The 22,290-nt window shown below is 42.3% G+C and overlaps 3 protein-coding genes across 3 annotated transcripts; all 3 read right to left on the bottom strand.

The window, feature by feature from the left end:
• Window positions 1-1,761: 1,761 nt before the first annotated feature.
• On the bottom strand, window positions 1,762-12,850 carry bace1 (beta-secretase 1; the record flags this gene model as incomplete). The annotated part of the gene is made up of 9 exons (XM_084558774.1): window positions 1,762-2,351; window positions 3,573-3,744; window positions 5,406-5,555; window positions 6,391-6,492; window positions 6,581-6,715; window positions 6,799-6,936; window positions 8,132-8,348; window positions 8,465-8,553; window positions 12,515-12,850. The coding sequence occupies 9 exons, from the start codon at window positions 12,848-12,850 to the stop codon at window positions 2,113-2,115; spliced, it is 1,578 nt and encodes a 525-aa protein (XP_084414900.1). The 3' UTR covers window positions 1,762-2,112.
• A 1,451-nt stretch (window positions 12,851-14,301) lies between these two features.
• Window positions 14,302-16,807, bottom strand: LOC311497785 (T-box transcription factor TBX1-B; the record flags this gene model as incomplete). Its single annotated transcript, XM_084558152.1, has 7 exons — window positions 16,335-16,807; window positions 16,115-16,216; window positions 15,797-15,968; window positions 15,526-15,681; window positions 15,296-15,363; window positions 14,863-14,972; window positions 14,302-14,471 (listed from the first exon to the last, which is right to left on the bottom strand). Exons 1-7 carry the CDS (start codon window positions 16,553-16,555, stop codon window positions 14,302-14,304), a joined length of 999 nt encoding a protein of 332 aa, XP_084414278.1. The 5' UTR covers window positions 16,556-16,807.
• Window positions 16,808-17,774: 967 nt separating this feature from the next.
• LOC311498683 (apolipoprotein A-I-like) lies at window positions 17,775-19,438 on the bottom strand. The gene is made up of 3 exons (XM_084559383.1): window positions 19,359-19,438; window positions 19,102-19,246; window positions 17,775-18,938 (listed from the first exon to the last, which is right to left on the bottom strand). Exons 1-3 carry the CDS (start codon window positions 19,393-19,395, stop codon window positions 18,335-18,337), a joined length of 786 nt encoding a protein of 261 aa, XP_084415509.1. The 5' UTR covers window positions 19,396-19,438; the 3' UTR covers window positions 17,775-18,334.
• Window positions 19,439-22,290: the final 2,852 nt, after the last annotated feature.

The raw sequence follows: 22,290 nt of genomic DNA, 5'->3' as shown, positions 1-22,290 counted from the left end.
AATTCTAGTTATATAGAGTCAATACCAAAACAAATTGTCTCAAGACACTTTAGTCACATAGCTGTTTTCAATACTGTAAATGTATGTATATAAGAGCTACCCCCTCTAAGTTTACATTTCAAGTTTACAGCCTACATTTTATATTACAGTCTGTATTTTATTTTATTTTCTCAGTTTTACATTTACACTTTTATTGTTTACCTTGTGTGTTATGTGCAATTACTACTGTAGTACTTTTTTTTACTACTGCCTGCAGGTACAAAAATACATTTCACTGTGCATTGTACTATGTATAACTATCTTATCCTATCTCTTATCTTTACAAAGGAAAACAACAGGGAGACAGGGACACACAGCTATTAACATATACTCAGTGCATCGTCCCCCAGCAGCCTAGGCCCATAGCAGCATAACTGAGGGATGTAGATATACTTTATTATAATAATGTAAATAAAACAATGAAAGTGTTTTATCGTCACATGGGTCTGCACAGTCCATGACATACTTATTCTTAAAAGATTTATTAAAGATTCCCTCTTCTGTGGTCATAGTTAAACATAAAACATCTTTACAAAGCCCTAAATATTTACAAAATTGTAATCAGGGTGTTCATGGTGGGGTTTCTCCCATCCATATTTTAAACCATATATTACAATTACTATTTTTCATTAAATAAATACGAAAAACATCATTTGAAACGCCTATAACATTTAAAAATACTGAATGCCAGTCTATAGTGTGATATTTTGCTGGAAGGAATGAAAACCAGAACGCTTTACAGTTACAATAAGTACTTTATTGGTTCAACAGTGCTGCCAGCGCCTGACAGATAAATATACCGTTCTGAGTTGATCTATTTACAGCTTGTTCAGAGACAATACAAACTGTCCCACACAGACATACATAGTGATCTTTAGTGTATAACATACTTTGGGCTGGTTTCCTTATCCAAGCAAATATGGTCCCCGTTGAAAGATGTGATGAGTTAGGCCGCCTGTGTGTGTCCGTGAAAGAAGCCCTATTTAGTCGTGACATGAACATGTAATGTGCTGTTACATGTGCAACTCATCGGATGGTGCAGCCGTAGTTTGCAAAGATGAGAACTGTGGTTCGTGTGTGCAAATAAAACATCAGGAATGGACAACATTTTCTGTACAATAGATACATTTAAGCTATAAATATAAGAAGAAAAAGTGACATCTGCTTGTTCAGTAGTCTGTTTCACACAGGCAAAACTGATTTTATACTGTAAATGCTGACCCAATCTGATATTTCTTCAAATTAGCCTTCTTATGCAAACTTTATTTGCATTGCAGGAGTCTTTGCTGGCATATGCAACATAGTGCCATTTCATAGATGCTAGTATAATTTATTTTCATAAGTATAATCTTGAGTTTTATTAAACCTTTCTGTATACTCTTCACTTACAGTACAGCTGTGCACACATACAGTACAGGCATGCTCACACATATCCAACTTGTTTCATTCACTCATAAGCCACAAACAGAAGATCTATATAAACACACATGTATGTAAGCACACGTTCATATGTTCAGGTCATACCAAAACGATCCATGCTCAGCTACATGGATTACCATCCCGTATTCCCATCCAGGCTGTGAGTTTCTTCATTTAGCCGCGTTTAAAAATTATCAGTTTCATCTTTCTCCAAATTCTTACGAAGAATCTTTGCAAAGTTAAGAGACACTCTTCCAAAATTTAAAATCTAATCCATTGGTAGTTTATTTATGAAGTATTTATAACAAAGGAGAGATTTCTTTTGTTTGTTTCAGATGTTTCCGTCATCTGTTCCTCCGGCTATGCTGATCTGCATAGGTAACTTAAACAGGCAAAGTGGATGCTGATGACAGCATCTTCCTCTTGTTTATCCATCTGGTAAATAATGGCTCTAGTTATCCTCACAAACAACTTGAGGGCAGCAAGGCCCGCTGTGTGTTGTCAGCATTTTCTTCACTTTATATATCATATTCCTGAAAAACCCTTTCAAAACAGCACCAACTCTTTGTTACATGGTACAACCCTTTTACCACAATTCACCTCTGTCGTTTTAAGTCTAGGCCTCTGCAACTCCTGTCCCAGACTTCTCCCCCTTCACTTTAGCAGTGATATGTCGTCTGCAAAGTCCCCGTGTGGGTGGAGGCAGCGGGCGAAGCGCCACTGGCACACCATGAGACACAGTGGCAGCATGAAGAGAGCGCAGATACCCGCCATGATGTAGGCGATGGTCATCAGAGTGGACTCGTCTGTCTGGGGGATGTTGTAGCCGCAGTCCTCCAGGTCGACGCCATGGATTGAGCCCTCCACAGAGGCTGTGCGAAACTCATCATGCACTACAAAAGGAAGAATAGCTGGTATGTGAAAAATACAAGAATCTGTACTTAATACCACTATTGAGGGAAATAAGTTAGTGTCTTAAAATGGGGCGACGTCTGTCCAGTCACTGTCTGTAGAGACATTCCTGTGTAAAGCTGTGAACAATATGTGTTTATTTTTTTTGGCAAAGACAAAAGGCAAAGCTAATGTTTAACCGACTAACAATGTCACTCAATGTTTAGAGAAATTCAAAAACACACCTACAAATGACCACTTAAATGGGAACTACAACCTGGACTAAGCATAAAAGACTTATACAATACAATTGTTTACTCCCCCATATAACTTTTGTGTTATTTTCACTCCTTCAGGAGATAATTAGATCAGCGTATATCCATATAGTGGGAGTGACTGGAGCACCGAAACGCAGCCTCTAAATAACGCATTATCTGCCGCGAAACTCGTTCATTTACAAATATTTTGTTATGATACACTAGTGCTGTTCCCCGTTGAGTCCGGAGTTACCTGTTATCATCATCCGGGGTCTGTAGATTGACCTACAGACCCAGGATGATGTCTTCTGGCCTGGACGATGTCGTCTCTGAGCGGCGCGTGCACCTGCGGCGGTCGGCTTGTTTACCTGTAATTTGCTACTGCTGGTTTTTTGCAACGTGGCTGAATATTTTTCCGATTCTGAGGTTGTGGACGAACCATAGCAGCAGCAAATTACAGGTAAACAAGCCGACCGTCGCGGGTGCACACGCCGCTCAGAGATGACATCGACCAGGTCAGAAGACATCTGTAGATTGACCTACAGACCCTGGATGATGATAACAGGTAACTCTGGACTCAACAGGGAATAGCACTAGTGTATCATAACAAAATATTTGTAAATTAATGAGTTTCGCGGCAGATAATGCGTTATTTAGAGGCTGCGTCTCGATGCTCCAGTCACTCACGCTATATGGATATACGCTGATCTAATTATCTCCTGAAGGACTGCAAATAACACAAAAGTTATATGGGTGAGTAAACGATCGTATTTTATGCTAGAAATAAGGTCCAGGTTGTAAAAAACAGTAGTTTCCCTTTAAGATTAGTGAAATCAACCATCGGGTGGTAACTTCTCTTTAAGTGTCTTTATTTCTTTTCCTTCTCCTCTGTTCTAACACCACAATCCTGACCGTCCCTCCTTTTCCCTTCTACCCCTCATCCTCCCTCCTCCTCCTCCTCCTCACCGTGGCATGTGCTAACAGCAAAGCCAATGCGTTTCTTCTCACGGTCAAAGACCACATAGAAGCCCTCCATGATGACGGCCCCCATCACCGTTCCAGTGCTGGATTGGGACACAGCAAACTTGTAGCAGTCCTCCTGAGCAGAGGCCACGTCCTCTACGGGCCGCAGGTATTGCTGCAGACACAAATAGAAAAAAAACCTAATAGACAGTGCAAGGAGATTGTACGTTGATCAGGCATAACATGATATCAATAATAATAATATCTTGTAAGTCTCCCTGTGCCTCCAAAACTGTTGTGACTCATCAGAGAATGGACATGGGCCTTCTGAGGGTGTCCTGTGGTGTCTGGCAAAAGAATATTGTTAGTGGGGGCCTCTGGGTCCTATGGGTTGAGGGGAGGGGCTTCTGTGGATCATCCCACAGATACCTGATTAGTTTGGGATCTAGTGAATTTGGAGGCCAGGTCAACACCTTGTGCTGTTCTTCATGTTTTTTTTTAGTTGTTCCTAAACCGTTTTTGTGTGTGTCTGTGTCAGGCTGCATCCTGCTGGGGATGGCTGCTGCCATCAAGGAGTGTCATTGCTATGGGTGGGGGTGCCTGGTCTGGTCTAGGTGGCTGCTACATGTCTAAGTAACATGCACCTGAATGCCACATTTACTTATATTTTACCATGTTGCCATTAAGATATTATAAGAAAGTTTCCATTGAAATATGTCTAATTACAGAAACACATATAAGAGCCAATGCTCTCAGTTTAAACTGTATGTGCAGCACTAGAATAACTTCCTTTATTTTTTCTGGACTTTCCCCAGGTTAGGTAGGCACATTCTTGGGACGAATTGGGACACTTTAAAACTTGCTTTGGTCTCCTTTATGTTTTATTATGATGTTGACAAGTCGAATGCCTTGAGTTATATAAACTGAATAGTAAAGAGTAAAGATCTTATTAATATGCTATTGCCTGACTCGTAAGTTGACATAGCAGATATTATGGTGTCATCAGTGAAGAGAAGTTGCGGTGTATGATGGCTAAATGTCATAAAAACAGTTATGCTATTACATAGTTGTCCACTAGAGGGCACCCACACGTTTGAGGTGGTTACAGGTTCTTCTGTAAAAAAAAAAAACCTTATTCAGAATTAGGATTCATCAGCTGATATATTATCAGATTATATCAACTTAAAAAAGGGGGGGGGGGGGTCTATACTTTGGCTCTGAATATGTTCTAGTTTATGGATACGTTTATTTCCTGTATATACATTGTATGTATTGTATTGTATGCTTACAGTCTCTAGACTCTATACATTGTGATTTACTGCTACTGAATAAAAGATTTTGCAAACATTTCAACTTGTTCTCAGCATCAAGGTCAAAAGCCTCCCACATTTTTATATCACTTATTCATTCTACCCCCATCAAGAACTGTCTGAGTGGCTCTGAATGGAAACGTTGAATGACTTTTCACAGCTTTAGAAGATATGCTGAAAGGTAATTCTCTTTTAAATGTAGTCATTATTCTTGCTCCTCGCGTACCTAGCGATGCTATCATCTGATCTGATGGCAGTCTGTGTAAGACTCCAGGATACCAGAGATTGTTCACAACATACCACATACAACCTCGTCTTATACTGAACAAAATTATTTTCACTTTTAGTAGATCACATCTTCTCATATGCTGAGAGGATAAATTAAATATCAGTCCCAACATCTGAATATGCCACATTTTTATTTGGACAGAATTTAAAGTTAAGTTTCTGTCAATCCTTGATCTTAAGAGATATTAGCTTATGCAATAAATCCATAATCAGGTACAACACCACATACTGTAATTACCTGCGGCAGGATGGAGATTTTGAAGGACTGGTTGCGGTTTTCACTCATCAGGGAGAGGGAGATAACTGGAAAAATGGTCCAGGGTGTAGTGCCAGCCTGCCAACATACCAGCTGCTCGCCCAGCCAGAACCCAGAGGGAAACTGTTCTGTCTGAAAAACAGGGTCAGAAGGACGTTCGTTTCTTCCTTTCTCATGCTCCCACAAGTCTCATCACAAGTCAGGGCCAGAAGTATAGGTTGGAGCTCAGTCAATAGGCGTGGAAGGAAAAGATCAGCTCACAAAAAAAGCATAAATCTTATTTTCTATGATTCTCATGAGTGGACTTTGGTGCATTGTTAATAACGCTGTTGACGGACAGAAATAGGGACACCTTTCCAAGTGCATACAATAGAAATATCTCATAGTTAATTTCCAGTGACAACAACATTTGGACGCACAACTTAATAATAAGTTAATAATTAATAAGGAGAAGATATAGGTGAAGTATTATGCTGTCACCTAATAACTGACTTAATATTAAAAATAAAGCACCTCCAATTAAGCTGTTCCAAAGACCTGTGACTGTTATTATACTGCTTCTTCCACAGTACTTACACAAAGACAGAATGGCAGGACCTCCACTGTACACAATACTGGTTATAAGAATAATGTAGTGGAAATATAGTTCATGAAACAAAGTCCCAATGCCCTGCAAACAGGAAACTACTACTATAATTGAGACTTTTCAATATGTTTTCATTGTAAATTACTTTATTATGAACTGTTAGATGTCTCGTCTCCATCAGAACTATTTCTGGGAGTCTTTTGCTATCGTATCCTTACCAAGCTGAAAGTAATCTCTCTGAAAAAGCTTTTCAGTGTGGGCTAAATCTGCTATCAGCAGATATCTGAGGAGTTGGGTGATGACTGGAGCAACACAAAACAGACAGACACAGAGGATTAGAGCACACGAGGATACAGTATCTACTTTATGGTGAGTGCTGACCGAAGAGGCTGCTTCAATAGCCTTGACTGCAGCCAGGAAGACTTTTCTAGGCAGCCGAAGGTTGGTGGTGCCGCTGTCCACAATGCTCTTATCGTAGTTGTACTGTAGAAGACAATGAAGAAGTCACTCATTACAATCTCTTCCATAGCTTTTATCAAACTTCATTCGTTTGGTTTTTGCAGCATCTTACCTCTTTACAGTCCATGTTGAGGTCCTGTCCATTCACCTCAATACGTACAATAATAACCTCGTAGTACCACTCCCTGCGGATTGGAGTGTACCAAAGCTCTCCCACGTAGAGCGACGGGTCCACTCCTCCGATGATCTAACAGCAAATGGAAGAATATAATCCAGCGTTGGCTTAAAATGCAATATTAGATGAGTTGTTTTTGTCTACGGGTGTCTCACCATGCTGCCGCCAACAGTGGCGCTGCCCAAAGAGTAGTTTTGGGTGAAGCCCGCACCACACAACTGGAGAGAGAAGAGGTCGGGGACGGAAGTCTGGCGAACCAAAGAGTCAAAGAAAGGCTCCAATGTCTCGTCAGGCTGGAGAGAGAGAGAGACAGAGAGAGAGAGAGAGAGAGAGAGAGAGAGAGAGAGACCAAGCTGCTGTCTTTAGCTTCCAACTTCTAAAATAGACCCGTCAGCAGACCCACTGTCAAATCACATATTAATACTTTTCCCACATGCCAGTGAGCTGTAGAGAATTCAAACCAATTAAAATATATAATCACATATTTGAAAGAAGGGTGTTACTTTTCTTATAACACCCAAATGTCAGGTTGAATTCCAATTATCCCAAAACTACAACATATATACATTTCTAGGCTCTCATTCTCCTACACTTGGCTTCTAAAGAATTATCAGCATCACTACAGGAGTATAACAAAGCAGCCAGATTGATAGGAATAGAAATATTTGCAATTGGTCTACCGCTGTGAACAGTATGCCTGGAACTGGAGCTGCACCTAAATTCTGCAGGGCGACTATTTGCTTTATCGCTTGCTTGTGTCTACCACTGACAAGGCCCAGACTGATATGATAAGAGACTGACAACCTTATGGAAAGGATCCCTACAGAGATAATAAGTGAGTCAAACATGAAACAGAAGTCTCACTTTGAAATCACGCGGGAGGTGAAATGACGTTGGAAGTCAGCAGCGTGAACGCGGATGAGACTTAGAGAGAGCCGTCCGTGGAAAGGTGGAGCAACGTTACAGAGACAGAGTACAGAGAGTCTATTTTACAGCCATCAAAAAGATTAAAAAACTGACATCGGTATGTGTTTACGCATTTTTGAATCGTGGTAACAAAATATCACCCAGCGCTGCCTTTTAAAATGCTTTTACCTGAAGCTGAACCTTTTACCTTGTTGGCATGACGTGATTATAAACATGAAAGCTTGGCAGGATAACAGTAAAAACAATTGCTCAGTAAGCCGGGGGTGTCAGTTGAGTAAATCTGGGGCAAAAACAAACAGGATTACATTGCAGCTGTTTAGCAGTTGCCTGGCATACCATTGCTGCTCAATAGTAAACCATGTGGGAAAATACGGGCCAATTTCCCAAAGTTATCCTTTAACCTTTATGAATGTCATTCCCCCAGGTGTACTGTCTGCCAACAGCTGGCAGTGTGATAGCTGACAAGCTGGTGAAGATGTGATATTAAGCTCTCGTCCTCCTTTCCTCATACACCCTCTTTCTTCTTTCTTTATGTTACTGTTACTGATTCGCTTTCTTTACCCGGGCTATATCAGCGTAGGCAAGCCCCAGGATCCCCTCCCAGTTGGACCCATTGATGAAGAAGCGATCAGACTGAGTGATTGCAGCGATGTTGGCGCGCAGCGTGGCATTGGGGCCGTGGGGGACCGACACCAGGTCCGTGCCCAGCTCTCCTTCCCAGCGACCCTGGGTGTAGGGAACGTACACACTCCTGCCCAGGTCACGATAGGAACTGGAGCTGTGGACAGAGGAGAGGACAATGTGTTTGTAACGTTTTCCGACAGCTTTTTTTTTTTAAGCACCCGTTCAACAAATGCGACTCCATATTTGACAACTCATCGTTTCTCGACTCACAGTGAACGGTGGTAGTATCTGCGCAGGAAAGGATGAGCAGCTGCCCCGACAGCAAAGTTACTGCTCCCTGTATCCACCAGGATATTCAACTAATGTGAGAGAGAAAAAAGCGAGTTGTTAAAAACATACAGTGTGCAAAAATTGATGTTTTACAAAAGTGGTGCTTAGTAGAAGGATTATGACCAATCTGTTAAGGGCTTTTTTGATTTGTATCCTCACTTACTTTGGAGAGATATGTGCATTCCATGTCTGTTCATTAGTTTCCTTAATTTTTTTTCGTTAACTTTCTTTTTTGCTAACCTTCTCCGTTGCAGAAAGTTCGCTTCACCTCTCACATTTTTCACCACGCAGGCATTCTCTGTATCCACTTCTCTTTCATTGTAGCGTCCCGCGGTGCTTCCTCTTGACCTTAACGTCCTTGTCCGTCCCCTCTCTGTCTCCAGTCTAACCCTCCCCTCCTCTCAGGTTGCCCATTCAACTCCCCCTCTCTCCCATCTGCTCCTCTTCTGTCTGCATCTCTATGCGAGTATCAAATTTTGCGCAATCAGTCAAAACAGTAAAGTGAATGTGTGAATGGAGCGCCGTGGCAGACGGCGATGAGGACAGAAATATATACGATACCGGCTGTATATTCATCCTGTCATACATTATGCATGATGATTTACTATATCTAACCTGCTGTATGCCATGTGTCCCAGGTACCATTCATTAAAGTCATCTTTATTTAGCGTATAGCATCACATGCATCCCTTTTGACAAGAACAAACTCTGAGCAGAAGCAAGTTCATATGGTGAGCCCGGCCTGCTGGAGGCGTACAGAGACAGTAAAAGAGACAGGAAAAGAGAAGGGAGGAGAGGAGGAATCATTTCGAAGAAAGACCGAGACACTAGGTAGAGAAGACAGGGTGGCACAGAAAGAGCCAAACAGCGCAGGCAGCCACAGAGCCACAGCAAGCTGTTCAATAATGGATCGGCTCTTTAAATATCCAGAGTAGTGCTACTGTCTCAGGGGCCAGGCCTGAAAGCCCAGAATAAATCCTTGCTTTGCCTACCTTATCTTATTTATTTATTTTTGGTCTAACAAACACGCACTCATCACTGAAATACACAAGGCCTGCATGAACTTTCTCTCCAAACACCTCTACTATCTAATAATGCTGTATGTGCTCCGTCTTCCTTCCTTAGATAGAAATTTGCTGACTGCCCAAGGATGAATCTGTTTCTTTTACACACACACATCCAGAGTCACCAGGCTCCGCACATACAGGCTCAATCTCACTAAAGGCTGCATCCTGACACAGAGACCTCACATCTTTCCCCACACTCTCTCTCTCTCTCTCTCTCTCTCTCTCTCTCTGTCTGTCTTCCTGTCCTCTCTGGCAGAGTGCCTCTCTGCTCCAGCCATTATATTTGCCCTTCCCCCATCACTACGGAGGATAAGTCATCTAGTGGTTACCAGAATGGAAACATATCTGAAAGTTACTGTAAATGACTCCAGGTCATTTCCACAACATTGCATCTACCAAATACATGCTAGGCATTGTATGCTGTCATTAAGGTTTGAGACCATCTTATCCTCGCTGACCCACTTAATCATGCAGTACTTAGTGCCACGCTCAACCTATTGCACATAGAGACTGATAATTACTAAAAAGCTTTATACACAATATCATTTATATTGTAAATTTATTATGGATATAATTTGATTCAAAATATTGAATGGCTTGTTATGGGCCATAACAATGGACACATACTTTTCATTCCATTATTGGATTTTGGAAATGATGACATTGCATACTTCCCTGCAAATAACTGGGATTAATGATTAATTTCTTGTTTTTTTTACCCTTTTTAAAGCGCATTAAGCCGTGCATCTTCATTGTATCAGGAGTAACGCACCTCTAGATAAATAGTTAGTGGCACTAATTCACGTAGGCCCACTCAGGCACCACTGAACTGTAGCAGATGACAGGGCGCAACAAGATGACATGATCCTTAAAAGGTGCCAGTCAAACTTCAAACAAAGGGAAAGGATATGGAGGATGCAGTGATTTATGTATGAAATGTTTATTTGTTTCAACCAGATATTTTAAACAGCTGAATGGAAACCCCTCTAACAATCATGCAGAATGATCAAGGTCACCCTATTCCATTCAATAATAAAGATTTGTGATGGCAGTTGTTGGGTTGTTTTCAGATGTTGCCAGGCTGATGTTACCAAAATCTGATCCAGTCACGACCATACAGTCCTGATGAAGAATGACAATGTTTTTGAGCTTTACACAACGAACAAAAACCCAATTTAATTTTCACCTGACACTCAGTAATGGCAACAAAAATAAAAATGATGCATAGACCCTTGGATTTTGCCCATACCTGCATTTATATTATCCTGAGGTCAGAGGTCATGAAGCTGTTAATAACCAGGCTGGCATGGACAATGCAGAGATTTTAGGTGTATGTAAATATTAACTGACACCTTCTGACCCATAACAAAACATTGCATGCAAAACCAGACTCATTGAGACCTATGACTGAGATCTCTGCAGGTTTTCTCCATCTGGTTTAGTGCTATGAGGGACTGGTAACCTGTCCTACCTCTCGCCCAATGCAAGCTGGGATAAGTTTTAACCGCCTGTGACCCTCTAATGTAAAAAAAACAGTATAGTGGATGGTTGAGATATCTGTCCTTGGCACTGTTATATCACACATCACTACTTTTTAGTTCTGATGAAAATGTCAGTATGTCTGTGGCACGGAATACTTTTTAATCAGTGACTTATTTTAAGCAAACCTGCTTGTGCTCTTACTTGATTTAACGTTTGAGATCTGCGGTTTCTTCTCAAAGAACTCTATCAAAAACCACTGGTAGAAGGACACTCACTCTAGCCACCTAAACAAAGTGTCGTCTGTCAGTGCCGTTCTCAACCAGACGGATATCTCTCTTGCTCTTTCTATTTCATGATGTAGGAAGCATCAGTGTCTCACAGTCGCAGAGTGACACCTCCACTTGGTACCTCAGGGCCCTCCAGTTCCCTCATCATCTCCACACAGTCATTCCTTTTGTTCCTTAATGCTGCCTGTCTAACTCCCACATCCTCCCTCTGTCACATGCACTTCCTTTTCCCCAAACACCAACTTTCTTTCACACTTCTGTTCCCCCAATCTTCTTCTCACTTATTACCCTACTGCATCGAGCCCTCCCTCTGCTGTCATTCATTAATTTGCTTCACTCTCTGTCACCTTCTCCTCCTTCTCCTTGTGCCTCTCCCTCTACCGTCGCCCTCTGTGTGCCAGCCTGTACATCGCAGCTGCACCCAGCTGGCAGTCCTCACTCTGCAGAATTAATGGTTCCATTATCTGTGTGTATCATTCGGTCCTTTCTCTCACTTTCAAATAGACACACGCACACAAACACAGGCCATCTGTCATTTCAGGGCCATGCTCTTTAATGGAATACCACACAGCGTATTTGAAGCACTTTCAAAATGTAAAGTTTTTAAAATTTCAGAAGGTCTTAAAGAGACGTTCTTACGTTCTAACCTGTTGTATAGATATTCAAAGTATATAGAAATGTTTTGTAGATTATCTGACAATATCTTTATATTTTCCACACAGTCTTATACCAATAGAGAAGAGTGGATTAAATTAATATTTTGTGGCTGCGTGCACCAGAGAATAGAGCGGAAGAGGACACAGAGAGTAAATTACCCCTGTTAGACAAAAAAAAAAACATTCAAATATAACAGATTAAATCCAATTTAGTGAGATGGGAAGTGAAAGATCAGAGATGAAATTGCAAGAGCAGCCAGACTCACTAAAGACTAATGACAAATAACATACTACTACTGACATTTCTGAATACTGTATCCCAGAGGTTATGCTGATTTTTAGGCTGCACCTTGTTTTAACTGGTTAGATTTTGTTATTAAAGCAGATATGACTTTATAATGTAGGTAGGTCAGAGATATGGTAATACAGCTGGGGCATCCCACACACATTCAGAAGTGAGACAATATTCCAACTCCGCCTTGTGAATTAAACATTTACCTTCTGCGGAGGAGAGCCCACGGCCATCTCCACGTAGTATCCCTGGCCGGACTTCCCTCGCAGGTTATCAACCATGTCCACGAAGCTGATGCCGCCCGCCGCCGCTCCTCTCCGCCTGCGCGCGGGGTACCGATCCGCGCTGCCGCGTTCGCGCTTGGCGGCAGGTGGCAGCGGCGGAGGCTGCTCACCGCGAGCGCCTTGCCGCAGTGGCACGCGGATGGCTAGAGGCAGGCCCGAGGAGTCAGGGGCGGACTGACCGCTGCTGAGCAGGCACAGGGTCGTCGTCCACATGAAAACACCTGTCAACCAGCGAGGCCGTAACGTCGACGCCTCCATGTCGAGACACGGTACAGTTATGTTTTTGGTACGTTTGGTTTGGACTTCGCGGCGCTCCGTTCAGTTTGACATCCAGTCTGCGGCGGCACAAGGGAAGAGATCAGGTGGTGATGATGCTAAAATGACGGCTAAGACCATGACGGCAGTTGAACCACAAACACAAACAGGGACGGGGTCACTTGGTTTTTACTCTTGTTTTCTTGATATCAATTGCACAGTAGATACAAATTTTAGGCGCCTGGCTCGGTACAAAGCAGAACAACAGGAGAAATCAAACCGCGCTCACAATTAAGCCAGGAAATCCTCGGTGTCACGGATAATTTGAGGCGACGCGTAAATTACAAGCTCTCCGTCCGTGCTCCGTGTATCAACAAACCGCAGGCCTAAGTCGTTTTCTCCGCGCGTCCTCATGTCAAACGACCGAAACCACTGTCGGCAGGCAGGCTGGCTGGCCGGCAGGCTACCGTAATCCGCATCCTTCCCCTTATCCGACCTGTTCATTCAGTTCTCCGCCTTCCAGTCTTTCACCTCCTCCTCCTCCTCCATCTAGCCACCCCGCTGCATCCTTCAGAGAGCTGCGAGACCGCGAGCATCACCAGCGTCAAGTTGAACTCGCCAGACCACACGATTTCCGGTTAAGTTTTTCAAAATAAGACAGAACTATGCGCCAAAACGGAAACAAATGCCTATCGAGATGACCTATGCAGCATGTGGTTTCCTGTCTATTTATAGGGACGTGTATTACGACCTCATTAGTAGAAATTTTCTCTTCACATGACAAGCTTTCGTGTAGCTTACAAAAGATATAGTTCAAACCAGTACATTAACACATATTTTAATTTGAAGGCGTAATCGCGTCCCATTATCCGGAAATAAGCCAAGAAACGTTGCGTCCTGGGTAATGGATTTTTTGCAGAGAGATTTCATATATTTGTCCCTTATATTTTGTCAAGTCGGTAATATTTCGATTTTTTAAACACTTTTTGTAACTTAAATGTAGTGAAAAAATAGTGACTTAAATTTCAAGCTGTCGATTTATAATTTTTGCAAACTATGGGCACAAAACATTTGTAAATGATTTTATTTATAACGCTGTTAGACTAACAAAACCTATTTTTTGTCTTGTAATGTTTGTGATATCAGCCTGTTGATTCCATGAACAATTACAGCTCATACTTTGACGCCCCCGATGCTCTTATATATGCTATGGTGTTTATTTATAGTTCAGGGTGAAATACAGTGCAGTACATTTATCAAGAAGTCAGACATTGTGGCTTTTATGGTACACTTGCAAAATTAATTTTACTATCAGTTTAACTTAATTTTGAGGAAGACAACTAACTACAGTGTATACATTCACACGGTAAAATCATATAAACAAGCATTCAATCAAATTTTATTCAAAGTGCTGTCTCTTTGACTTGCTTGCCCAATGAAAGGTCAGCTCTCTCTTAAGATGATCCTGCACAGTCCCAGTATGAAGGGAGATGGAAAAAGGAGGCAGGTGCTAACAAACTGGTCCCATCTTCCCTCTCTGTGCCGTGTCGCACCAAACCTTTACTGTGGTGGAGGAGTTCACAGTGGTCCACCAACAGTGTCGCTGTGCCTTCTGAGACTGAACCTGAGGGAGCACAAGAAAAGTTTTGGATGAGCATTTTTAGTTGTTGTAGTGTCTTGTAATCTGCCCATTAACCAACCTAAATTAACAACACTTGAGTATTAAGACTGATGAATACAGCTGTAGGTCAAAGCACTGCTGGATAAACCACTAAGAAGGCTTTGATTTGTATTTGTCAATCTTTAATCCTTTCCCTAATCAAGAACCTGATCAGCTGGAGGGGATTTTTATTTCAATGGAAAACTAAAATGCCAGATGACTTTATGTGATCAAAATGTGAAAAGTGGGGAATAGATGAAAGAATATTCATTCATTCATCTTCTGTAACCGCTTGTTCCTGTTAAGTGTCGCGGGTGAAAGAGTATTAAAGTGTGAAATACAGAGAGATACTCACTGGCTGAAGTCTTTGCGTCACAGCTTCTCTGCTCTCTAGGTTTGGTGTTGAGGGGCTCAGCTCTGCCATCTGGTGGACACCACACTGCCAGGGGGCTGGTGTTACCCACCCTACACACACACACACATACAGGTAACTACTCGCCATATAAATACTGTATGTAGTCAGATGGGCATGGCAGACAGAGCTATACATGTCTGTACAAACACATACTGTATATGCAATTATCACATCTCGCACAGTTTTGCCATAAATGGGCTCTCGCCTGCAACGTATGAACTGCCATACAAAGGTCAGAGTTTAGCTATCATCGAAACTGCTGCTTTATCACATTTTAGCAGCTGATAGCTGATGATGATTTCAACCAGACCATACAGAGAGCACTGATTATTGAATAAGAAAACTCTGACCTGAATAAATGACTGACACTTACCAAGTCTGGGGGTCTGTAGTCCTGAAGCCTTTAGCAAATGGGTTGCTTGCAATTTTTAGCTGAGTGATCTGAGACAGAGATAGAGAGAGAGTGTTAATAAATAAGATAAAAAGCAAAGAAATGGCCTCTTCATCAAGCACGAGTGCTTGTGACAGTATATTATTTAATGAACAACGAAAAATATCTAACTGTCTGGATAATTATTGGTCTGTTGAACCTCTGTCTCCTACCCTGTGGTTCTGATAAGCAGTGACGGCCATGAAGCGTGTCTCAGGGAAGGAGAAAGTGCAGAAGTTCCTGTACGCATTTAAGTGGCTGTCAGGAGCCGGGTCCGCATACACCACATGGAAGCGGGGCTGGTAGCGATGCATGGAGTTCAGTATCATCTGGAAACAGGGAAATGCATTAAATGAAGCAATTTACTTTGTATCTTAAGTCCGACGCTCTTTGTTCCACGAGAAGTAAAGGCATGTAGGAGTCAGTTTAAAGACATTGACTAACATGTCCGTTGTCGTCCAACAGGTTGTTGGTGAGCTTGAGAGTGTCGAAGGAAACGGTCTGCTTCATCCACTGGGCTCCACGGGCAGGTGAGTCTGGGTGGAAATGCATCCTGCTCGGGGCTGCAACGTCTGCCCGCCCGGCCACCAACCAGGATGAGCTGTGGAAGGCGTATCTGACACACAGACGCACTCATGTAAAATTATTCAAGTAGGGCCAGTAATAAAATTTGAATCTTGCAGAGGTTCAGCTTGCACAATTCTGTGGGAAACAAAGTACATTCTGCACATTTAGCACCCATCACCATATATATGTGTCTACCTGTATCTTTTATCATCAACAGGGATAAAGTCCATGAGCAACACATAGTCAGCAGAAGGCTCCATCCCAGAGATTCTCACTTGGAACGTCGGAAACATCCTCCTGTGTTTATTAACATGGAAAAGAATATATAGTAATAAGAGACACTATAGAATGACGTCAAAGGAGAAGTGTGATTTAGATATTTAAGTAATAGATGTAAATAGATGTGATTTGTCACCTTCCAGCTTTGGTAACAATCATCTCTGTGCCCAGCTGGTCGAACTGCTGCCAAAGGGCCTGCATCTCCAGCTGAACTCTGACCCCGCTGACTTGAGGGGCCTTGGTGCTCAACAGTGACCCCCCATCTACGCAGCAGGGCAGAGACAGTTCACAGCTCTGAGACAGCTGAAGACCTGAGGACAGAACGGGAGAGGAGACACACGGTAAGCTTTTCTTCATATTTGTACAAATGATTTTGCATCAGGTTAATTCATATGTTTTTAGAGATCAGATAGTTTTGAACATAAAAACACTTACCATTCATCTTTCCAGTGTCCTCAGGTGACTATATGGAACGGTGATTATATTAATTGACTTGCTGTTTTGTTTCTTGCGCTTATATTTCTTCCAACCAGAAGTAACAACTCCTGTGATTACACCAAGACCAGCAGCTTTGCTGAGCAACACAAAAAGGTTTCTCTTGATTCAGTGGCAGGTGCCGCAGTAGACCTCCATCCAAGCCTTGGGAGTGTCCGTTTGTGGCTGAGAACAAGCTGGTTTTATATACTATGAGAGACTCACTGGGGACCTCCATGTCGGCCTCATCCATTACAATACTCTTAGTGCCACTGACACATAAACACACACACACACACACACACAATGTTTTTGTAGCGTCTAGAAATCTCTGCTCTGTTGCACATAGTTCCTCGTAGCCCCAAGCCACCATAAGTGGACCTTGTCTTGACCAACCTTTAGCACATTAATAACATCCTAATCAGCCCGGTGTTACTGGGTGTGGATAGATGAGGACGGCAACAGACTGCTTTTATTATTCATAGACTCATTTCTGAGAGCCGATTTTCAACACCACACTAATTGGATAATCAGTTATGTTCTTAAGACGCACCCAGGTAGATGTTTCTGGGTTGGTTTTTAAGCTTGATTCTGACATATTTCATTACATTGTCAGAGACGCAATGATAACATTTAGACGTGTTGTCCACTGTTGTCCTTTCTATGACTTTTAGATATAGAAAGTGTTGTTCTGAGTGTGTGTGGGTGTGTGTGAGGTGTTGTGGTGCAGCCCGGACAGTAGATTACACCACTTATAGCAAGAATCAAATGGTATGATGTATTTACAATCATTTAAAGTTGTCTGTTTGGTCTGTGTATGTTTGTGTGTGTGTAACCCCATGTGGCTCTAGGATGGGACGGTGTTGAAGGGTTCTCGCCTGAGGGAAAAGAATCCTTTTCTCTAATAACGCCGCAACAGGACTAAAGTTTGTCAATAGGCCTATTCACTCCCTGATAATTAATCACAGCTTTCAGTACCACCGACAGAAATACCTCATATGCTATTGTATGCCAGTTTTAAGTAGAAGTGATTGTATTAATATTGTTCTTTTCCAATAGACCTTTTTGATCAATGATGACCTCTCAAAATTCTGTGTGTCTATGGGATATGACCTTAAGGCTAGACTGAGGTCAAAACCAACAAGCTGAATGTGTCCCTGACAAGGTGTTTTTTGTTATTAAACTGCATTATGTATTTTAGTGAAGTGTGGTGCGTTATCATATAGTAATCCTCAAAAAAGAATATGATTTCACAGAGCAAAGTAGTAGAAACAGTCAGATGTTTATTGAGCTGTATTTCAATGCACAGTTTTCATCAGACAAGCATCATTACACAGAGATTCAAGCACTTGTGATAGGGTACGCACAATTCCTACACAAAATGTTAGCAGTTGGCCATCACACGAGGAGAGTAAAGCCTGTGTGTGCTGAGTATGTTTGTGTCTGTGTTTGTGTCTGTGTGTGTGCCTGCTTGCATGTGCTTGAGAATGTGCGCGTGAAGCAAGTTGTTTGCGTGGGAGAGGGAGTCCCGCCGGTGTGTTCATCGGTTAGACATTCGCTTCATTTTGGGAGGTGGACTGTTGAAGGAAAGAAGGAATGGAGAGAAAGATGGAATGGATCTAGGGAAGGAGAGGTTAGTTACAGAAACAGGGTAGAGAGGATTTAGCTCTTGGTGAAGGTCTCAGACATGATGGCGAAGATGGCCTGGAACTTAGCCTTGATCTCCTCAGCTAAAGGTGCAATCTTCTCCCTCATGGCAGTGATGTCTTGGGCATCGATGGACTGGGCCTGGCTGTATGCCTGCTTCAGCTGCTCCTTGTATTCCTCTACGTAGGGAGTAGCCATCTCCTTCAGACTTTCCAGACGCTCAACAAGCTTGGTGCGCACAGACTCCACAATGGGCATCAGTGCGGTCCTGGTCTCGTCCACGTTGGTAGCCACCTTCTGACGCAGCTCTGCCACAACAGGCTCCAGCTTGGTCCTCAGGGCTTCCATGTCAGCGGTGTGCTTGGCATAGTACTCTCTGACGATGGGCTCCATCTGGACGCGGTACTCATCCAGGTGCTTCTCGATGACCTCCCTCAGCTTGGCGCGCTTGGGCTCAAGATCAGCCCTCAGGGCATCAATATCAGCCGCGATGGAGGTACGGAGGTCAGCAGTGACGTCAGAGAGGGTAGAAACAACGCTGTCAGTCATGGGAGAAACTGAAGCCTGCAGAGCCTTGATCTGAGTGTGGAGGCCCTCCAGGCGCTGAGCAAGGGTGGCCCTAGAGGGAACACAGATGAGAGAACGAAGCCAGTTTAGCAAGAGTTAAATCAACACACTAAATGGTGACCAGAGAACTGTGAAAAAAAAAATGGAAAGAACCAGTGACCTAGACAGTATCAATCACAGAAAGGAGGACTGCTTGGCGAAAACGAGAGTCTTACTTAAGCTCCTGGTATGGAGTGTCATCGAGCTGATCCAGAGCTTTGATGGCACTGTCCTTCGCCTGAGTCATGTAGAGATCCGCAGCGGCCCTGATGTGGGCCAGCTGGGAAGGAGCATCAGCCTGCAGGGAAGCGGCCTGAGAGCCTGAGATGAGAGAGGACAAAACAGGTAAGTAAAACAGATCTATGAACTAAGCAAAGTTTTATGCAGGTTAAATGATTCCAACTAAATAAGAAACAGTGCATTCAGTACTCACCGACAGCCAGCAGAAGAACGAGAGCCAGAAATTTCATGGTGGTGGTCTATAGTGAAAAAAGAGGCAACAGATGCTCGTTATTGAGTAGACCTGTTACACTCAGTTTAAATGAATTTCAGTAAAATATGTTGAGAAACACAAAAAAAAGCATAATAATCGTTCAAATAAAGGAGCCTATTAATCCAAATAGTCTTGATTCCCCCATCTAAAGCAGGTTTAAAATCTTAAAACTAAGGATGCCTTAACACAGTGTTAAAACACACTCATCCCTGAATTGGCCCCAGTGAGTTTGCACTAAACACACAGCTGTCTCTTAAAAGAACTTGTAATCTGGTTGGATTAGAGTGGCAGTTTAAGACGATGAGCTCTGAACTGCTACATAATCCTGTTTCAGGTTTTACAGTGTTACACAGTCATAGAATTAGTAAATCGGCTGTCTTGACACGGAGACAGCCTCAATCCAGAGGCACTTGAGTTCAGAGACATCTCCTTAAAATAAGGTGAACTGTTCTAAAAACACCTGAGGCTCAACAGAATCGTTCAAAAGTTACAAAAAATCAAAGAAATATCTTCAAAGTTAACTTAGTTAAAAGTTCACAACTTTTCTACCTTCTAGAGAAACTTCTTGCTCTAGTTTCCAACTTTATCAAAGCTTACAGAGAACAGAGAGTTCAGCCTGACAGTTGAAAAAAAAAAATAAAGTAGTCAAAAACTTCTTTTCTGACGTCCTGTTCTACACCCCAAGTTCCAGCTATAGCCAAAGCAGTTGATTGTCTTACCTGGTGGAGTTCTTGACGAGACTGAGGAACTTCGGCAGGAGCAGAGTTTTTATAGTGCCCCGGGTGAGGGTTGAATCAGGGAGGGGAGGGGGGAAGGGGAGTGGAGATGTGAGGGCCGTTGTGTCTCCGTGGAAGTGGACCTCACCCCCCAGCCATCTCCCTCAGCAGGGAGACTGGGTTGAGAGTTCAATGGTCGCCTGCTGGGAGGAGATCGCACAGCAACGCAGATTCAGCAACACATTACTATCACAAATTAACTTTTACAAAAGCCCTTCAAAGCAGGTATCCTTCACATATTTTAGGACTCTTTGTAAAGGTGGCTCGTACTGGGACAACTCTTAACCTTTTTTATCCTGTTGCCAAGCATCTCCTATTGTAGCGACATGAAAGGGAGACTTCAGAGAAGTCAGCTTGGTGTGAAATTGGTTTGAAGTTGATGGGAAAAAGGGAAATAAACTGAGGTTGAGCAGATGATAAAATCATGTTTGCAAAATTGCTTCAGCATTTCCTGAATAAAGATATTTATCTGCTTTATTTCTGCATTTTTGCAGCATACACTTTGAACATCAGCTTTAGGTTGACCCCTGTGGAGTGGTTTGGTTGTACACCATCTGTTGCAGAAGAGTGTGCTAGGCGGGAAAGCCACATTATTTACAGTTCCAGTCCTTCTTTGGAAAAGCTTCCAAGAAAAACAAACGAGAGTAAACAGAACGCTTGATGAAATCAACTCTGAAATGCAATTCAATCAGATCTGAAGTCATCACATTGTGGATAATAACTATGTGCTCATGTTAACACAGTTAGCAATGCTGTGAAACAAAGCGCAGCAATCTATAAAGTAAGGAGACGGACTTATCTCAGCACACGGATAAAACAATCTGTCACTGGTATGTGTGATGATTAATGGGTCAAAGTGTGGTGTGTGTGCCATCCTGTTGTTTGTTGTCCTATCACCACTGGACTTTGCTTCATGAAGTGGAGTCTGGATTTCTGGCGCAACTTCACGTACCTCCGCAGAGGAGAGAGAGAGAAAGAGAGAGGTATGAAGTGGTCAAAACTCCAGCAACACTTGCTCTGTATGGAACAACTTTTGTATTTGGCTAGCATTTTGACCAGCTTGTCATGATCTTGTTGGAGGCCACAAGGTGAAAAGGACTGGCCTGGTAATTGAGTTGTTTCACTTTATTTGTACTAAGCACTTAATCACTATAGACTTATGTAATTTTAGAAAAAGCGATGATTATAGTGTATAAGCAAGCACCACCTACCTAAAACTGCCACCCACATTATTAGCTATTTTCCTTTGAGGTTTGCAAGGAGTAAGATTTTAGAATAAAGGATGCTGTAACCAGACATGGCGACATACTGCGTACACTTCCAGTCACATTTAGTCTTTTATGCAAAATTAACTCTTTACAAATATTTACACTTCATATTACCATATCACCGTTTGGCACAACTTGCACTATACAATCTGCACTACTTGCACAACGTACTGTCTCTACTTACTGATTCACCTACTTACTACATTCATACTATATGATTCATACTATATGAATATATATATATATACATATATATATATATATATATATAAAATGGTACATATCTTGTAGTTTTCAGTTATTCATGTTATCTATGTTCTAATACCGTGTCAGACGAAAAATATTTCCTTCAATATCCCAGATCATATGGAAGGTAAAAGCTGTAGTGTAATAGTGCAGGGTTATTAGGTGCAAGGTTAATCATTGTCATCGATGGTCAGTGGCAACCAACTGCTATCGCTGGTCTGCGCCTCTTGCCTGATGGAATTCCCGTAGCCCATATGATCAATGCATGTTTCTCCGAATGCCGTTGCTCCTGAATTCTTGTACTATCAGCACTCGCTCCATGTGATTGCAGCATATCAAGTGTTATGCAACACGTTGCAAGATCCTACTGAAAAAAATGGTTAAATGTCCCTTTAAATGGGAGGCAGCAACATGGTCTCCAGCATTGATCAGAAAACTGTCGAGAAATTCAACAAAATGGATGAAGGCTTATGGTCAGAGTATCTAATATTTTACCATTTGATGGAAACGGGAGCTCACACAAGTGTTGTCGTATAATTCACCAATAATCACTCTTTTCTTTTATTTGTATCATGATCCAGA

Source organism: Chelon labrosus, assembly GCF_963514085.1.
Source record: "Chelon labrosus genome assembly, chromosome: 13".
NCBI lineage: Eukaryota > Metazoa > Chordata > Actinopteri > Mugiliformes > Mugilidae > Chelon > Chelon labrosus.
The sequence above is the reverse complement of the archived record's forward strand: the minus strand, read 5'-3'. Positions and strand labels throughout refer to the sequence as shown.